Here is a 17,595-nt window from a genome sequence, read left to right as displayed (position 1 = left end):
CTCGCTTTGCGCGCTGAATCTTCCGGAAGTCAACCAGTTTACCGGAAACTGTTTCCGCATGGTCCGCATAGTTCTAAAAATAACTTTTTTGAAATTAAGATATCCCAAAGGCCTGACTGGGAGACTCCCTCTCTGTCCTATTATGGCTCTTGTTAAAGCTTAATAATTGCTATTTCAAATTAAGGTCAGTTGTGCGATTCGTCGAGTTCATAAAACAAATTCCGTGAAATGTATTTCGTCTCATTTTCTTTTTCATCTAATTGCGAAATATACCCGTTCTATTTTCGCAAAATTAAGTTCTAGTCCTTAGTTTATTCAAAACGTTTCTTAGTTTCTGATTGGCTGAAACCTCCCGGCTAATTCTGCATAAAAAGTAGCTACCGTTGACTACATTTTGGAAAACGCTCGTCAATAACAGAAAGAAATAAAAAAATGAAGGGAAACAGAAGTACAGGGAACACACGGCAAAAAAAGCAGTGGATTTTGCGAGTTATGCGAAGTGGAAAGAGCCAAAAAAGTGCCTTAAAACATAGCAAGAATAGCACAGATACCACAGGTTTTAAAATTACAAATTTTTGGATGAATAGCAAAGAAATTATTTGGTTCTTCTTTTGTGTGATTTGAAGAATTATACAGATCCCGGAATATGTTATCTTCCTCGGCCTTATTGAATGCTGTTTGTATTGACAAGAAAGGGGGCCCCATTTTAAATCATCTGCTGAATACACTTATTTAGACAGGTTAACTCTTTGGTCTTTTTTTACGAGCTGTTCTTTGTAAAATATATTCCAAAATTAATTCCAAATGTCTTTGGAATGTGTCTTTTTCTCAGTAGTCTTACAAAAGTCCTTCACTTGGTGGCTATACTGTCACTCCTTCCACCCAATTTATTCCCTTCCTTGTCTCCATTTTAACAAAGAGTTTTGTTATCTTTGTTATATGACTGTACTGTGTCTGATAAGTGTTGAAACAATCAAATAATGAATCTTTTCCTGTAAATGTAGTACTACCTTTATCATATTGCCTAATCATCTCACCTTGTGTTTTCTCTCCATTTCCTTCATCGTCTTGCGCAGGTTTTGAAATGTTGGTCGATCATTTGGTTCTTCCTCCCAGTATTTTAGCATGACCTGGTACCTGGGTGATGTTAACAAGGAGCCTAAAGATTTTCTAATATCAAATTAAGAAAAAGACGGGAAGTGGAGAATTTCCACTTTCGTGATGTCCCGCCTATCCTTAAGTAAAAAGCTTTAAGCGTTGATGTGGAGGCAGAAAGCCCAGGTGGAATTTAAACAGAAGAGCGCCAAAAGTTAAAGGAGAACACACACAAGTCTATAGTCTGGTCTCGTGCTCACGTGGAAGAGGATTGAGGCAATACCCCCTTGCATGAGTAGCCTCTCTTGATAGAGATACAGTTGCAAATACTAAAAACTGGGATAATCAAAACTGAAAGTCCTTAATAGCTAAGCTATTATATGATACAATAAACTGAGCCTTTACTCACAGTTTCTCATCGACGTGTTTTGGTTTCGGCATTCTGTATCCTTTATGAAGCCTTTCCGCGATTTGACGAGGTTTTATAGCTGGATATGGAGTCCCGCCTACAGAATAACGTTGGAATATTTGATTTATCTATTCATTTATTGGAGAAAAGGAGCGATTGTATTATGTAATTAATATCTGATGCAGAACTCAGTTTATTAAACTGTTTACAACATTGTGTATGTTTGTGTTTTAATCCACGCTTACCTACAGTAAGTATCTCGTAAAGCAGAATACCATAACTCCAACTGCAAATTAAAAGGAATGGGAGATGTGAACATTTGTAGTTAACGAAAAATGAACAAGGCGATCTCAAATGCCGTATAATGTTCCCTACTCACACGTCACTTTGTGTTGTGTACACTCCATACAACAAAGCCTCATAAGCAGTCCACTTAACAGGCAGGCGACCCTTGAGAGTTATAAAAGAAAAAAACGAATTCAAACGAATTCAAACGAACTAAGGCGTTCTCTTCAAAAACAAGTTGTAGGTCATACATTTGATTACCTATAAATATCACAGGTCACAAATAACGCCCACAATCGCGTTTTTTTTTTTTGTTACCTGCTTATCATATCGAGAACTTCACGCACATGCAGAAACGTTTTAAGCTCAAAACTGTTCCAATTTTCTGTTATAATCCTTCTTGATTTGCTCTTTCGAGTGTTTAGGTTTTCTAAAGTGTCTTTCAACGCCGTGACATCTTCATTCATAAATTTTTAGACCTTGGAGACGTGCGGAACGTTGCCATGACAATTTTGTAATTTCACATGTGAAATTATAAATTAACGCTGAAATTTCGAGCCAAAATTAAGGAGTAATTGTCACCCATAATAAAAAGAAAACATAAATATCACTATCATTGGTTAAACATCCAAAGCAAATTGACTTCTGAATTAATACAGATTACCGTGCAATCCTCGCAAATTTCTTGCATTTTCATATATGTCGGTTTTATCCAATACGCATCAGTTTCTTGTTGTAATTGGTAACTATAATCGTTTCTCACAAGTGAAGACCATGTTCGTTTTCCGGGGATCATCATTAACAAATAGAAGAACCTTCTAAAAAGGAGAAACTCATATGCCTTTTTTTCAGAGTGCCGAGGCCGGAAAGTTTATAAATTCCCAATGTTATACCCACCCGACTTTTTTTGGTGTAAATGTCATCCTGATGCACATCCCTTGCCATTCCAAAATCTGTCACCTTGCACTTTTCTCCTTCCCCAACTAGAACATTTCTTGCCGCCAAGTCACGATGGATTACCTCAAGAAAAGATAAGACTTGTTATTCCTTTAGCACGCTACGTTGAAAGCTTAATAGCGGAGCTCTCGCGCGCGAGGCGCGCGCGCAGCGGACCACCATGGGTAAGAAAATTTGGTAAACTATCCATCCGAGAAAATTTGGTTATGACGTAGCGTACGCCCGCCCACCCGTACACACACTTCATGTAAGCCGATGTCATTTGTCACAATAGATCTTGCACAACTTGATTAGCCTTACAGTTATGTAAGCCATCCGTATGAGTACGATTAGATTGACAGCTGTCAAAATCAGAGATCCGCTGACAATTATCACATTGTCATCTGGCGGGCTCAGATAAAAGACCAGTCGTTTTGCCCCTACATTTTCCACTACATGCCGGACGGATATGTCTTATTTACACTCGTAGTCTGTTAATTCGAATATTCGCCATTCTAATGAAAGTTAATTGACAGCTGTCAAACTAGAGTATACGTTGACCATCATCACCTGCCCCATAGCTTAGAAAATCTATCCATCCTAGAAAATTCGGCAATCACGTGACTGTACACCGACCACCCGACCTTCCGTCCCTCCGCACCACAGACATACCAATGTTTAATCTCACACTTTCCAGCTAGTTTGGGAGCCTGCAACCTGATATTGTACATCCATATTATATATATATGCAGCGTCTGGAAACTTGTTTACTGATAGCTGGAGCTGACAGAGTTTGTGTCATCTTGTGATGTTTTCAACTGTCTTTTTCTACTTGGTGTACAAAATGAAATACAGCTGCTATCAAGATTGTTCTGTAATTCATGGCTGGTTTGTTTATTGCGCATTTTGTTGACAAATGCACTGCTTGTCAAAGTCATTGGAAATCCAATTTTCGATGGCATCGTTTTCAAAAATGAGCTTACTTACTTGCCCTTGCTTGAGGCTTAGAGAGTTGAAAAGCCTCAAGCGATTCTGGAACATTTGATGACCTTCAGAAGCAGCATCTCGACTGGTAAGCCTGAGTAATTATCGTCTTTGATGTGGTTTTTTTTTTTTCGGTTTCCTGACGTCGAGCGTATGGTTTATGCTGCTTAAGTTTATACACGAGCAACTATCTAACCTACAATAGTATCAGGTTTAAAAAGCCTTTAGACATTTTTTGACCGCAAATTCAAAGAAAAGGTTTCGAAGATTATTTAGTTATGATTTTCTGAGCGATTTTCTTGCCTCGAGTTCATCTTCAAAAAGAGCAAACACCGGGAAGCCGGCTTAAAACATAAATAAGCTTATGGTTACCTGACTCATGATTTTCAGAGACAATTTAATCTCAATACTTCTCTTCGTGAATGAAAATTATTGTCTCTGTACATGTTTCACTGAATTTATATTTATTCTATTGATTGTTACTAGTCCCTCTCGCAATTTTTATCGCTGCACCGGTTGTTTCCAGTCGAACCGATAAACATCGCATGCAGGAATACTCAAAACGGGCGCGTAAATATCACTCGCTTTTAAAAGAGTACACATGACAAAACCATACACAGTTTAATAAATAAAGGGAAATAAAACCTAAACATAACAATTTCTCTATCATGTTGAAGCGTAAATGGTAACTCTATTAATCGCACTGCAAATTTGGTGCCTGTCAAAAGTGAGAACCCGTCCGGCTGGCCGAAAAGTGATTTTTCTATCGTTTTCACTAAGAGTGCATCCACGATATAACCAGGTAGGGGCGGCACAAGCCATCTAACCGATTTCGATGAAACTTGGCCAGTTTGAAGGGGTTCACCTAAAACTTCTTCACTCTAAGTTTAAGGAAATTTGGTCGAAACCGGGGGGAGTTGACCACCCCCCTTGTTTTTTTTTTTAAAAAATGACCAAAAAACACCTAAAAATTGGTCAAAAGTATTAAAGCTCTACTGCTAAAAGAATTCTATCAAATCTTTTCATATTTTCAGAGAATGTTATCCTACCCAAAGACAATTTATTGTAACTGTTTCGTTCTTCTACGACAAGTTCCTATGACACAAGTCATCTCAGCCAAGACCCCCCCTCTCACCCAATAGTGAAAACTGTTGAAATATCCAAAGTTTAGGCCAAAATATCTCCAATGCCGGAGCATGCTTCAGAAAACGGAGCATACCGTCTAGAAGACGGGACTTCATACTAACAATATCTGCAAAAAAATCTTTGGGCACTCATTTAATTATTCCACAGGAAGACTGCAAACACGTCGTCCACCACAGGGTACCAGTGTCAATTTTGTTTTCATTATAACGCGCTAATTCAGTAATTATCGCACAGCAACGGACAGACAATGCCACAAAATGATTACACGCCATACACTTTAATGAAATAGAACCATTTCTATCTAATTGCCCAAATAAAAAAAGGGCCCACCACAGGGTACCCACGTCAATCTTTTTTTTTTCCTTTCATTATAGTGCGCTAATTCGGTAATGATAACGTAGCAACAGACAGAAAATGCCTCAAAATGGTCACACACTATAAACTTTAATGAAATTGAGCCAATTCAAAAGCTTTAGTTTGTCCTAAGCCATGAAAATAAGAATCGGCGGCCTCATGATGACCTCTATTATTGTATAAGTGAACTTCGTGACGAAATTTACTCTTCGCTAAGTCAAACACCTGAGTCACAGAACACTATCAAAATTACATTGTCTGTATTTGAACTTTAGAATGATTGTATACTAAAATTTGCTTTTGTTCGTCTGGTAAAGGAATAGTACAATTGCTGGAAACTTGCACGCCACATTGCATCTTGATTTAGAAAACGTTATCCAAAAGAATTCCCTTTTCTGAAAATAAATTGATTTGCTTGCGACTCAAGTCGGTTACCTAATACGCATGAAAAGGAGAAAAAAGGAGAAAAGCGTTTGGCTGTTTACAGCCAAACGCTTCTTTTTTTCTAATCCCTGGAAATTACTTCCTGGCAAGCGCATACATCTTTGTAATTTGATAGCTCGATTCGATTTTCCATAATAACTACAAACAGGACAAACGTTCCCTTCAAAAATACAAATTGACACGAAAGAATTGAGTTGTTTTGTTTTCTACTTTAAAAACAGAGTTTTTACATGTATAAAGGTTTGGCGATCGTAAATGTTGAATTTGGGCTTAGGATATGTAATAGACCTAAAAGCCCAGTGTTGAGATTCACACGCTTTCTAAAAATAGACCGTTGATTGGAAAAAGCGTGCACGCGCATGGATATTTCAAAGTGTTCCTCACATGCGCCGATCGGTTAGAGGTATAGGATGTAGAGGTGAAAAGGTCTCTCGTTCAAAAACGATATCGCAGTTTTCGTGCTCTTTTGCCGTATCAACTAGATACCCCGATCGTACACAGTTTTTTCCTTTGAATTCTTGCGTCAGTGATGTAAAGGCGCACTTGAGACGCTTTGTCGTGGACGTCGTCTGGATCCCAGGAGTCTCTTGGCGCAGCAGAGACGTCGGCAGAATGGCAGCCCACCCGTCAAATACAGCACCGCCTTTACTACCTTAATAATTTCCTCAGAATGGCTACTGAAGGAAGGGTCAGCCCGGTGAGGTCACAGTGCCAATGTGACGTTCTTACTATGTCATCCAGAACCCAACGCTACTACCGGAAAAAAGCGGAGCAGGCTATCGAAGACGTGCTTGAATCCATTGCCCCTGGCAACGCCTCCTGGCTCTACCAACAAGTCATGCAACGGCGGATTCGTTTACAAGCGGTTGAGGGTATAGTCGAAGACACGCTGGTCTCCAGACTGGTGATTCTGTATGAGGAAGCCGCCTATTGGTACACGAGACAGCAGATCCTGTCGCTTTTCGTGAACGACTACTCGAAGAGCGAGCTATTGGCTTTGATTCTGGGTCTCTCAAAATGAAGAATCGACGAGGCAAGAAAGCACGCTTTCCAAACTAAGCCCGGGCAACCCATTGACCCACGAAGGATCACCAGATGCCGTTTGGATGCTGTGAAAGTTGACCACTTTATTGACTTCTTGTCTAGTCCATCAGTTCTTCAAGATGTGGCATATGGCACCAGAACTCTGAAACTGGAGAGTGGAGAGAGCTTAGAGATCCCGAACATGGTGCGCACAGTTATATCCTCCCACCTAGTGCGCATGTACCTGAACTTTTGTGTAGAGTCCAATTTTGAGCCTCTCGGACGCTCCACGCTCTTCAATATAATCAAGGTACGGATTATAAAACGTTCGTAAAGGACGAATTTTGATCAGGGTTAATTGTAGTTGTAGTAGTGGTGTAGTAGTAGTAATGGTTTGCATTTAGAAATTAGTTTGAAACCAAAGCATTTTGTTTCTCTTCAGGTTTGTGGGGCTTCACTAAAGAAATCGTTAGCCGGTCTTGATAACACTCAGACAGATGGGGTACAGGCGCTCGCCACTCTTGAAGACATCACTGATCAACTCAAACAAGCCGGTGAGATATAAACACCTTCCATTATTACGGTAGGTGCACGAGTTGTCACAACTTTTAATAAGCTGACGGAGTATCAATATTTATTATTGTGTGTATTTTTTCTATCACAGGACTGGATAGCACAATGGCCGATAACATTCTAATGTGACTCAAAGCAGGTCGGCAGTATCTGAAGACGGATTTCAAGATCCACACAGCCAGCGAATCCCCGTGCGCAGATCACTGCAGAGTGTTCGCCCTCAGTAGGACAGAGAAAGAGTACAACGGTCAGTGCCAACATCAGCATACCATAACCTGTGACCGGTGCGAAGACCTAAAGAATAATGTCTCAGATCTGCAACTAGCGTTGGATTCAGGTGAAGTACATCTAAGGTAAGAACATCTTTGTGACAGAAAAGTAGAGTTTAGCATTTATTGTCAACTAACAACCTAATCCCCAGGGCGCTTTATATGAGTTTCAGTTAAAAATTTTAAATTGCTTTGGGTGGTTCTAAAGCTAATCAACATATGTTTTAAATGAAACGCAGTTTACGAAAAAAGTGAGAGAGTCATCATTATTGTTTGATAAAACGGCTCCAAAGAAAAATTTCTGACGCTATCCCGCCGTGATGTTGACAAGCTCTACTCTTTCCCTTTTTAGTCCTGATAAACGAGAGGAGTTACAGCATGATTTGAGCTGCGCTGCGCCGAACATAGAAAATGGAAGTCGCACGTTCTCCGTTCAGTTCACCAGGATGCGGCCAAGAGCGAAATTGTTGATAGCCTGAAACCATCACGGGTTCTGCTAATAATAGACTGGGCGATGAAGTTTATTCCCACCAGCTTTCGCGAAACGCAGCGCGACTGGTTTGGAAAGGAGGGGAAGTCCTGGCATCTCTCGGTGGCCATCACTAAAGCAGAAGATGGAACAATTGAGGTAGAAATCATGTGCATACTCTTCTGTCTTTATCGCTCACTGACCACTATAAACTAGTTTCTCGTGAGCGCGGTCTTTGTTGCGCTAACCGATTGCAAAATTGGATAACTGATAAGAATGCCAGGCCGAGAAAAGACGCGAAAGCTTAAATTCCTAATAGTGAATTTCAACATTTCATTGCTTTCGGCACTTACATAAAGATAAAACGTTGGCGACGCATGTAAGCGCGCGCAAAAGCGCATGGGACGGAGTACATTTTTAATCCAAATAAAAGGCCATAAACATTCTCGAAAAAAGCAGACCTTCCCGGGTGTTATCTCTGTTTCAAGTCAAAATGCGCAGGTTAATACTCCATTAGCTCTTGACTGTGTCCAGGTACCTTGGCGCACTATTCATGGTTAAAAATGCTTTACTATTATGATTTTCAGACACGTACATATATCGACTTATTTGATGAATGCAATCAAAACTGGTTCAGCGTTGCCTCCATCATCGAAGATTCACTAACCACCATGAAACGACAGAAACCTAGACTGAATGAAGCTTTCCTAAGATCTGACAACGCAGGCTGTTATCACTGCGCATTCCTTCTTCTCAGTCTTCCAAGCCTTGGACGGCGAATTGGTGTCCGCATAGCTCGTTATGACTTCAGTGAGGCCCAAGCTGGGAAAGATATATGTGACCGCCGAGCCGCCGCCTTGAAGAGCCACATTAGGCACTACATTAATGAAGGCAACGACGTCAAGACAGCAAGACACATGAAAGCTACTATTGAATCGTATGGGGGCGTCAAAGGCTGCTACTCAGTGGTGTGCAAGGTTGACGAAAGGTCCCAAAACATGACCAAGCACTCGCTGAGTGGCATACAGTCTTTGAACAACTTCGTGTTCACTGAAAGTGGAGAGATGATCGCTTGGCGGGCCTACAATGTCGGACCCGGAAAGGTCTTTTCCGCGGCGTCGCTAGCGCGTCTCGGTACCCCTCAAGGCCCGACAAACTTACAAGTTCTCCAGGCATTCAATAGTCCTGACATACTGACTGGTGTCTTCCGTGCATCTTCCAGCACGCAAGAACAGCAGCCCGCATCACCTCCAACGGACTCTATAGCCGTAGAACGGATTCAGCTTGAAGAAGAAGAGCGTGTGGCCTTTGGCTGCCCAGAGGAGAGTTGCATAAAAGTTTACGAAAGTCACAGCAGCCTTCAGCGTCACCTTGATGCCGGGAAACACCTTCTCGCGTTAGAGAGAGAGTCCACGTACGACGTGATAAAGAAAAACTGGGCAGAGACCTGCAAGTCAATTTCTGGTAGCTACGTGAACCGCTGAGGGAACGAAGGTATTTACCAAAGACGAGTGGCTGACATCTACCCAGATCTCCGGATATTTCAGAAGAATGGCCGCATTAAACAGGAGTGGGGGTCTTCATAGAAGAGAGGAGGTGAGGCCAGCGCCAACAGAACTGGTACCCGAGGGAGGAGAAAGCGAAGATGAGGAGAAAGACCCATATGTGGCTGAAGCTCCCCTTATCAGAACACGGCTTCAAATCAGGAGGGAGCTAGAACTGTAACTTTACTTTCGATGAGAGTGTTTGTCTGTTTGATTATATCTATTTTGACTTTTGTCTTTGACAGTTCTTACAAAGGACAGTTCTTTAGGGCACAAGTCACAAAAACACGCAGTTGATTTTGTTTTCAGTATAGCAAGGTCTTTCTGATAAAGTTTTCTGCATTAAGATGCAATGTGGCGTGCAAGTTTCAAGCAAATGTATTATTCCTTTATTAGATGAACAAAAGTCAGTCTCATTATACGATCATTCTAACGTTCAAATACAGACAATGTAAGCATTTTGATTGAGTTCTGTGACTCTTGTGTTTCACTTAGCGATGAGTAAGTTCCGTCACGAAGTTCACTTATACAATAATAGAGGTCATCATTAAGCCGTCGATTGTCATTTTCATGGCTTAAGACAAACAAAAGCTTTTGAAACGGTTCAATTTTATTAAATTTTATAGTGTGTAACCATTTTGCTGCATTTTCTACCTGTTGCTATGTCTTTATTACCGAATTAGCGAGTAATGATGAAAAAAAAAATGAAGTGGGTATCCTGTGGTGGGCCAACTTTTTTTTTATTTTAGCTATTAGATAGAAATGGTTCTACTTCATCAAAGTGTATGGTGTTCAACCATTTTGTGGCATTATTCGTCTGTTGCTGTGCCATAATTACCGAAGTAGCGCGTTATAATATAAAAAAATGACGCGGGTACCCTGTGGTGGACGACGTGTTTGCAGTCTTCCTGTGGAATAATTAAATGAGTGCTCAAAGATTTTTTTGCAGATAATGTTAGTATGAAGTCCCGCCTTTTAGACGGTATGCTCCGTTTTCTGAAGCATGCTCCGGCATTGGAGATGTTTTGGCCTAAACTTTGGATATTTCAACAATTTTCACTATTGGGTGAGAGGGGGGGTCTTGGCTGAGATGACTTGAGTCATAAGAACTTGTCGTAGAAAAACGAAACAGTTACATTAAATTGTCTTTGGGTAGGATTACATTCACTGAAAATATGAAAAGGTTTGGTGTAATTCTTTTAGCAGTAGAGCTTTATACTTTTGACCAATTTTTTGGTGTTTTTTGGTCATTTTTTTTGAAAAAAAACAAGGGGGTGGTCAACTCCCCCCGGTTTCGACCAAATTTCCTTAAACTTAGAGTGAAGTAGTTTTGGGCGGACCCCTTCAAACTGGCCAAGTTTCATCGAAATCGGTTAGATGGCTTGTGCCGCCCCTGCCTGGTCCTTTCGTGGATGCACTCCTAAAAGCCCATAATTATTACCCTGCATATCACATAGGACCAGATTTTTCTAACGTCCCGGCATTATGGAATTCTCTTTATGAAAACGTTTTATAATTCAATGCTATAATTTGTTGTGCAAAGAAAACGCGCGCTTTGATCGTCGTGGATATTAAATGAGGTCAAATTGTCTCCATTGTGAAAAACTGCAGGTTTAAATACGGCAAAAAAAAACAAATTCTGTCCTAGGTCTGTATGATAAAAAAGTGCCTCATACTATCCTTTACCTGAGACGTGATGAGAAAAAGTATGTTTAAAAGGCTGGTTTACACGCCACCAGATTCGTCGCCAAGATTTACTTGTAAACTAAACTTGTCGAACACAAAAAATCCAGCCTGATTTTTTTATTTTGGCCTCTCTTTTAGACAGAGGAATGCAATGTGTAAATTGGCTGCCACCAAGGACTATCGTGGGGCGTGTGTTTCTTAAAATTTATTTTTCGGGGTTGTCCAATTATCCGTAGTCTCTCTAACGGAGCAATGTTGGAGAGACTGGCGAATACCACATTATGATGCAACAGCTAATGCAAAAACAATACACGAATAGGTCTATTTGTTTTCCAGGCCTAATCTACTGTGATCAAACATGATTGCTAATTTAGGGTGTACAAATAAGACTAATAACTCGATGTAAAGTTTGTTTCACTCTTGGACTGTCAAATTATTTTTCTCTAAAATCACTTAGCCTTTGCCTCAAAAGTCACATGAATGTGAACTGATCTCTGGATTACAAGTTTATTGTTTGATTTAAATTATGATTTATTAACGGGAGCTTCGCTTTTAGCCCTGGCTAAATCTATATATTATATGACTAGGGTATCTAAAAGATAGTAATGCTGCGGCACATTCTGTTGATACTGGCATTAGTTAGGCAGTGAGACTTAAAAGAATCAAAAATGACATTAAATGTCCTATTTACATGTTGGAAAGTACTAGAATAATTACTATCAGTCTATAGCTAGAAAGAACTCGTGGGAACGTTGTTTAGAAAATGATCAAGTGGTTATCAACTCTGGTTTTCCCACAGTAAATTTTAGGAAATAATAGAAATTGAGATTGTTTATCCAGATATTTAATATACGGTGCACGATATTTTCTGTGGAAACACGATACTTTTCTTGCTGTTTGTTGTACTTTATTAAGTAACAGTTATTTAGCTATATATTTATAGAAAACAACAACACAAAAAACGGAAAAAAAAAGGAAAGTAGGAATACATAATTCGGTAGGACTCAAACCCGGCATCTTCGACTCGCCGCGACTACACCTAACCACTACACCACGGAGGCTGATTACGTAATTTCTGGGAAAAGTGTTTCATTTTATTCCTTTTCTTTGAAACTTCCGCCGGCAAGATGATCGCCAGCCGCATTAACCGAGCTATTAACAGTGAAAAAACAATGTAAACGCATATTCCATGGAAATGAATGAATGAAAGAACATAATTATGCTTTTCAAAACGCCGATACACGTCCTGGTCTGCAAAGTAGGACACAAAACATATGTTTTGTTATCTCGATATCCGATGTTATTTTGAAGCGAATGGTCAAAATCACATCCATTTTCGGCTCATACAGTTTCTTAAGAATAGCATTGCATGACATTTTCTCACTTTCACATCACCTTCTAGCAAGCTGGAATTTGTATATCCCCCGTGTTGCGGAGTCGAAGAGCAAATGCTCATCTTCTCGTCAGGTTTAACACCTGGACGAGTCAAAGGCTCTTGAATTGAAATCCACTCCCCAAGTTAACCATCGTACTCATCTGAAAGACTCCTGCGTGTCTTAAAATTTGGTAAGACCTCTAACCGTGCTGTAGAACTGAGCAGCGAACGATGCACTACTTCCCCGTGTTTTTATTTGAGTTGTTCGTGGCGCAATGCACTCTGGTTAAATGCAATGCATTGTGGTAAAAAGTGTGGTTAAATGCAATGCATTGTGGTAAAAAGTGATGAATTCGAGAATTCGTCGCCCCTTATATATTTCCTTTAAATCCTGATTATGTTGCTGCTCGCTCCCTTCGGTCGCTCCGCAGCAATAAAAGGAAGAAGCCACTTGGACTAAGAGGTCACGTGACCAATGCTTCCTTTAAACGATGGGTTGGAATCTTGCTGATGCCAAAAATTGACAGAGCACATAAAAATGATCTTACACCCGAAATTTGAGAGGAAACACATTTAAGGGAGATATTTTATGGCACTTTGATTTTTCAACAACGCGTCATGATTTGTAGTGGCCGCCATGTTGGAGGACAAGAGTATGCTCGTCAACATGGCAGCCAAAACTAGTTTTTGCTTATACTTGTTAAACGTTTCATAGTTAAGCTCAGATGTGCTGTAAACGTTACCACATCATCCTTTCAACATTTGCCTTGAAGTTTAAGTGCAAAATTTGCGTGCAGAAAGAGGTAATTCATAATTGTAAAAATCATATTTTGGTCACGTAACCAGCTACGAACTTACTTGTTTGAAGAAAATGGTGCGGGTTTGATAAACCAAATCACTATTATTTTGTTTAAGATATGTCCCACTAATCGTTTTGCGATGGCAAAATCATATAAATTTCATTTGCATAAAAACGATGTCACATGACTATTTAATGCAAATGGCTATTGTCTTCGAGTCCGGGTACTTTTCAAGGCAAAAACATTTGTCAAATCTTTTGGCGTGATCTATGAAGAGACCTGTCTCTGTCTCCGACAGTAATAGAATATAGATTGAAATTTCAAGAAAAGAAAGTGAACATGATATTCACAGTTGAATGAACAACCTAAACGGTTGAAAAGTACTTAAAAATAAGGCTTGACCGGGAATCGAACCCTGGCCTTTGCGATGACCGGGAACCGCTAAATCCATTGACCTCATTAGCTCAATCAGTTTGATTAGCTCAGTGGATAGCAGAGCGTTGCGTCCGGTCATCGCAAAGATCGGGGTTCGATTCCCGGTCAAGCCTGAAGTTTTCAGGTTCTTTTTCAACCGCTTAGGTTGTTCATTTTCATGTTTACTTTCACACCAATAATATAACAAAGCAAAAACAGACGATCGAATCTTTTTTGAAGACAAGTAACACATTCCATCTGCGACTTGCCAGGCAAATTTCATCAACTGATACGCAGATAGAGTGGTCTGTGGCTTGCTATCCGGGTCCTTGAAGTACGTGTCGTTTAGTCCTCGACTCTTCCTCAAATAGCCCAGCAGGTCACCTTACGGTACATACTCAATAATGAGTAACAGGGGATCTGCGGGTAATGAAACAAGCTAAGGTAAACTTCTTAGCCTTGTGAAGATGTTTATTTAGTCAAGTACAGGGATATATGAACGTTTATATTTCATGATAGGGTCCTACAGTAGTCCTCATTCAGTGGCCACATTGCGTGTGTAGAACCACCACTTACAACAGGGACATTACCGTTCCTCGATGCAAAGTGGTACCAAGAACAGTGCTCATCTCGTGGTCGTGCAAGGTACTTATCCAGTGGGGTGCTGCGAGTTGCAGTTTCACCATCACGTTCAAGTCTCCTTGACCCCGACATGGACAAATAGGTAAATGGACGGCTACATCGCCAAAGAGCTAGGCCACTCAGCTCAAAGGATGCCTCCGGTCCACTGATATCTCGTCTTCCCACGGTCTTTATCAGCATCTTTGCACACACTGACTTACCTGTCACTTGGTCTGCATCAGCTGCATCAACAGCATTCACCATGTCCTTAAAGAGATCAGCAGTTGCACCAGTGGGTTCGCTATCTTTGCAAGCATATCCACACACATAGTCAATTATGGCTATGATATCACCAGTGCTAGGATTGTCTGGAGGGGAATTGGAAAGAATCAAGCTTACATCCCCATTTGCTCTCCACGATTGTAACTGATAACGAGAATGCTGAACCACACGTGGATGGTCACGTGGCATCTCTAGGCGGGGAGCTCCGTTATGATCTTCCACAATTTCCGGATAACTGTGCACTTTTTTCCCTGGGCGGAACTCACTTTCAAACTCCATCCGACATACACGTTCTCTAGGCTGCAGTCCTTGCTCCGGATGGCGAGGAGTTCTCAAGCAGTAATCAGAGCAACTGTGGAGTCCAACCCTGTTTACTAAAAGCAAATGATCCTCCAGTATTGCTTCTCGTGTTGCAGCTATTTGCATTAGAATCTTCACCAAGGGATCCCTGTCATCTGATATGGGCTCAGCTGTTCCCTCAGGTGGTGACCAGAGGTCTTTTCTTGGCTGCCCTTCTTCATCATTGCCAGCTGGATGTAATGCTGTCATGGCAAAGGTTTCATCTGCCCACTGACTAAGTCTAGCTGCATACTCTTCCTCTTCGCAACCATCTCCACGAGCTTCATGCAATAGCTGATGTGGTTGCCTGTCTTCCCTCCAGCTGAGTTGATGCCAATGAATTTGACCACGGGACTTGGCAAACTCATAGCGGTACCAATAATCAGAGACACCAAATACCGGCTTCAAAACCTTCTCATGGTATGCCTGGGTACGTAGGTCAAAGTAACTCACCACTACATGAGTATTTTCTTGTACTGCCTTGAAGCGGGCATTGCTATCTTCAGCAAGGTTGACTTCTTCGCCTGTGGTCTGTAAGATGTACTCTTCCAATAGTCTCCTTAGTGGGGGAAAGTAAAACTCAGCACAGCTTCCAGTCATGAAAAATGAAGGCAACCCATGCTTCTCATTGACCATGAACTCAACCAAGGCACGAAGCTCTCTACGTCTCTGGTGCCAGTATTGAGCTGTTCCACGTAGATTTGCACCAAAATACAACAACTTGTCAGTAAAAGTGTCGCCTCTCGCAAGTCGCTCTTGCAGGTCTGCAACAGTTATTTGTGGGTCACCAAGTTGCTGATCAACAAAGAACCGACTCTGTTCCAGGGCACGCTTCCTCATGATCATATTGTGGACAACAAACTTCCAGACTTTATGCCTCGCAAACCTTCCGTCTTGGTACCACAGCAGGTGCTCTGCCCAGTTATGCAGTGTTGGACACGTCACTGGACGGTTTATGTGGAAATCACCCTTTCCATGAGGAAACAAGCAAGGAAATGCCATCGTAAAAAAGTAGGGACTGGTAAACTCTGATGCTGGTGTTGTGCCTGTGGTCGGCCAAGGGATCACTGGTCGTTGCACATTTCGTTGTGCTTCTCCAGCTTCATCTTCCAGAGGTTCAGAAACAACTTCATTTATGGCTGCTTCTACTTGTGCTTGCACATTCACTCCAGGCTCTGGAAGAATAATTCCAGAGACTGTTGAGTCATCAGTACTGTCTGTATCCCCAGCATCCAATTGTTGTGGTGCAGGGCCTCAGTCGTCTGTGCGTTCTGTTTCAGAGAACTCAACAGTCCTCAAATTCGGCAGTTCACCATCTTCCGGTAAATTCTCTATGCGAGCGCCATCAATAACAACATCACCATAAGCAGGATTGTTGTCCTTCAACCAATGAAGGGCTCGCTCAACACGGTGTCTTCTAACTCTGAAGTCCTTATGGGTATCATCTTTTCCTTGTCTTCTCACGCGTATGATATCCACCTCTGCCGGTACAGCCTGTGGGAATGCAATGCAATACCCCTTTGAAGCGATACCTCCATGCTTCAGTAAGTGTACATGCACGGTGGGTGCTAGCCTGGCTATCAGCATCTGCTCAGCATCGGACATGTCAGACAAAATCTCAGGAACAGTCATTGGATCCATGTTATTCTCACCTGACCACACTTTTGGTACCTTCTTATCTCTCCTGCAGCGAGTACACATGTTTCTTGTGCCTTTGCACTCCAGTCGTCGTTCCTTGCAGACCTCACAAAAACTGAATGCGTAAGTCATCTGCTCCACCTCAAAGGCACGAATAGCACTGTACGCCTTATCTTCTTGCTGACTTGAACCTGCTGGTGGAGGTGGTGGTAGATCTCCAACAACTTCTTGCAACCTTTTCTCTTGTTCTGATATTCGTCTTTGGTTTCGCCGCTTTCTTTTTCTCCTGTCATCCTCTGTTTCCACTACACCAGGCTTTGCAAACTCATAGTCCACACCAACTGCCCTTGCCCTAGCAATGAGACGGTCACCTTCTAACTGGCTATAATTATTTTCTGCTGGAAGAGATTGCTGCGTTCCCTGCGAATTGCTTGTTCCCTCAACTGGGCCATTTTCTACTACGGGAGTGTCCCTTTCCAACTCTTCTCCTAGTGAATGAATTATTTGTATTTACCAGCTACACAATTAATATAAGGTATGGGGCTGGTGGATTGTATTTTTTATCTTGCTTGAGGGATAAGTGAATTTTTTTGGGTATTCAATTGCAGGAACTGGTGAAGCATAATAAAAAAAGCTGTGACTCTTGGGCTAATAAATGCACGCTACAGCCTGCCCAAATAGGTCAAACTGTAAAACTGAGTTTCTTTGCACCCTTAAGAACTGCTTGTGTCACTGTACAAGCATTATTATTATTACAATGCTGTATCTTTTGAAATGTTCTCAAAACCTGATTTCAAAAGAAAATACACCATATACTTTCCAAACTTAAGATAATACAACAAGGCTTGACAATCATTTCTAAGTGGTGATATTGACTGAGATTTCATAAATCAGTCATCAAATAATCAG

General features: G+C 41.2%; 1 protein-coding gene and 1 pseudogene across 1 annotated transcript; one reads left to right on the top strand and one right to left on the bottom strand.

Moving 5' to 3' along the window:
• Window positions 1-861: 861 nt before the first annotated feature.
• Window positions 862-16,456, bottom strand: LOC140949656 (uncharacterized; annotated as a pseudogene).
• Window positions 8,033-9,471, top strand: LOC140950777 (uncharacterized). Its single transcript, XM_073400007.1, has 2 exons — window positions 8,033-8,146; window positions 8,575-9,471. The coding sequence occupies exons 1-2, from the start codon at window positions 8,033-8,035 to the stop codon at window positions 9,469-9,471; spliced, it is 1,011 nt and encodes a 336-aa protein (XP_073256108.1).
• Window positions 16,457-17,595: the final 1,139 nt, after the last annotated feature.

Source organism: Porites lutea, chromosome 10 (genome assembly GCF_958299795.1).
Source record: "Porites lutea chromosome 10, jaPorLute2.1, whole genome shotgun sequence".
Lineage (NCBI taxonomy): Eukaryota > Metazoa > Cnidaria > Anthozoa > Scleractinia > Poritidae > Porites > Porites lutea.
The sequence above is the reverse complement of the archived record's forward strand: the minus strand, read 5'-3'. Positions and strand labels throughout refer to the sequence as shown.

What these genes read in the sequence shown, in the direction of transcription:
- LOC140950777 (XM_073400007.1), top strand. Translation starts at nt 8,033, where the DNA reads ATGAAGTTTATTCCCACCAGCTTTCGCGAAACGCAGCGCGACTGGTTT. An exon ending in CAGAAGATGGAACAATTGAG is followed by an intron (nt 8,147 to 8,574) that starts GTAGAAATCATG and finishes TATGATTTTCAG; the next exon opens with ACACGTACATATATCGACTT.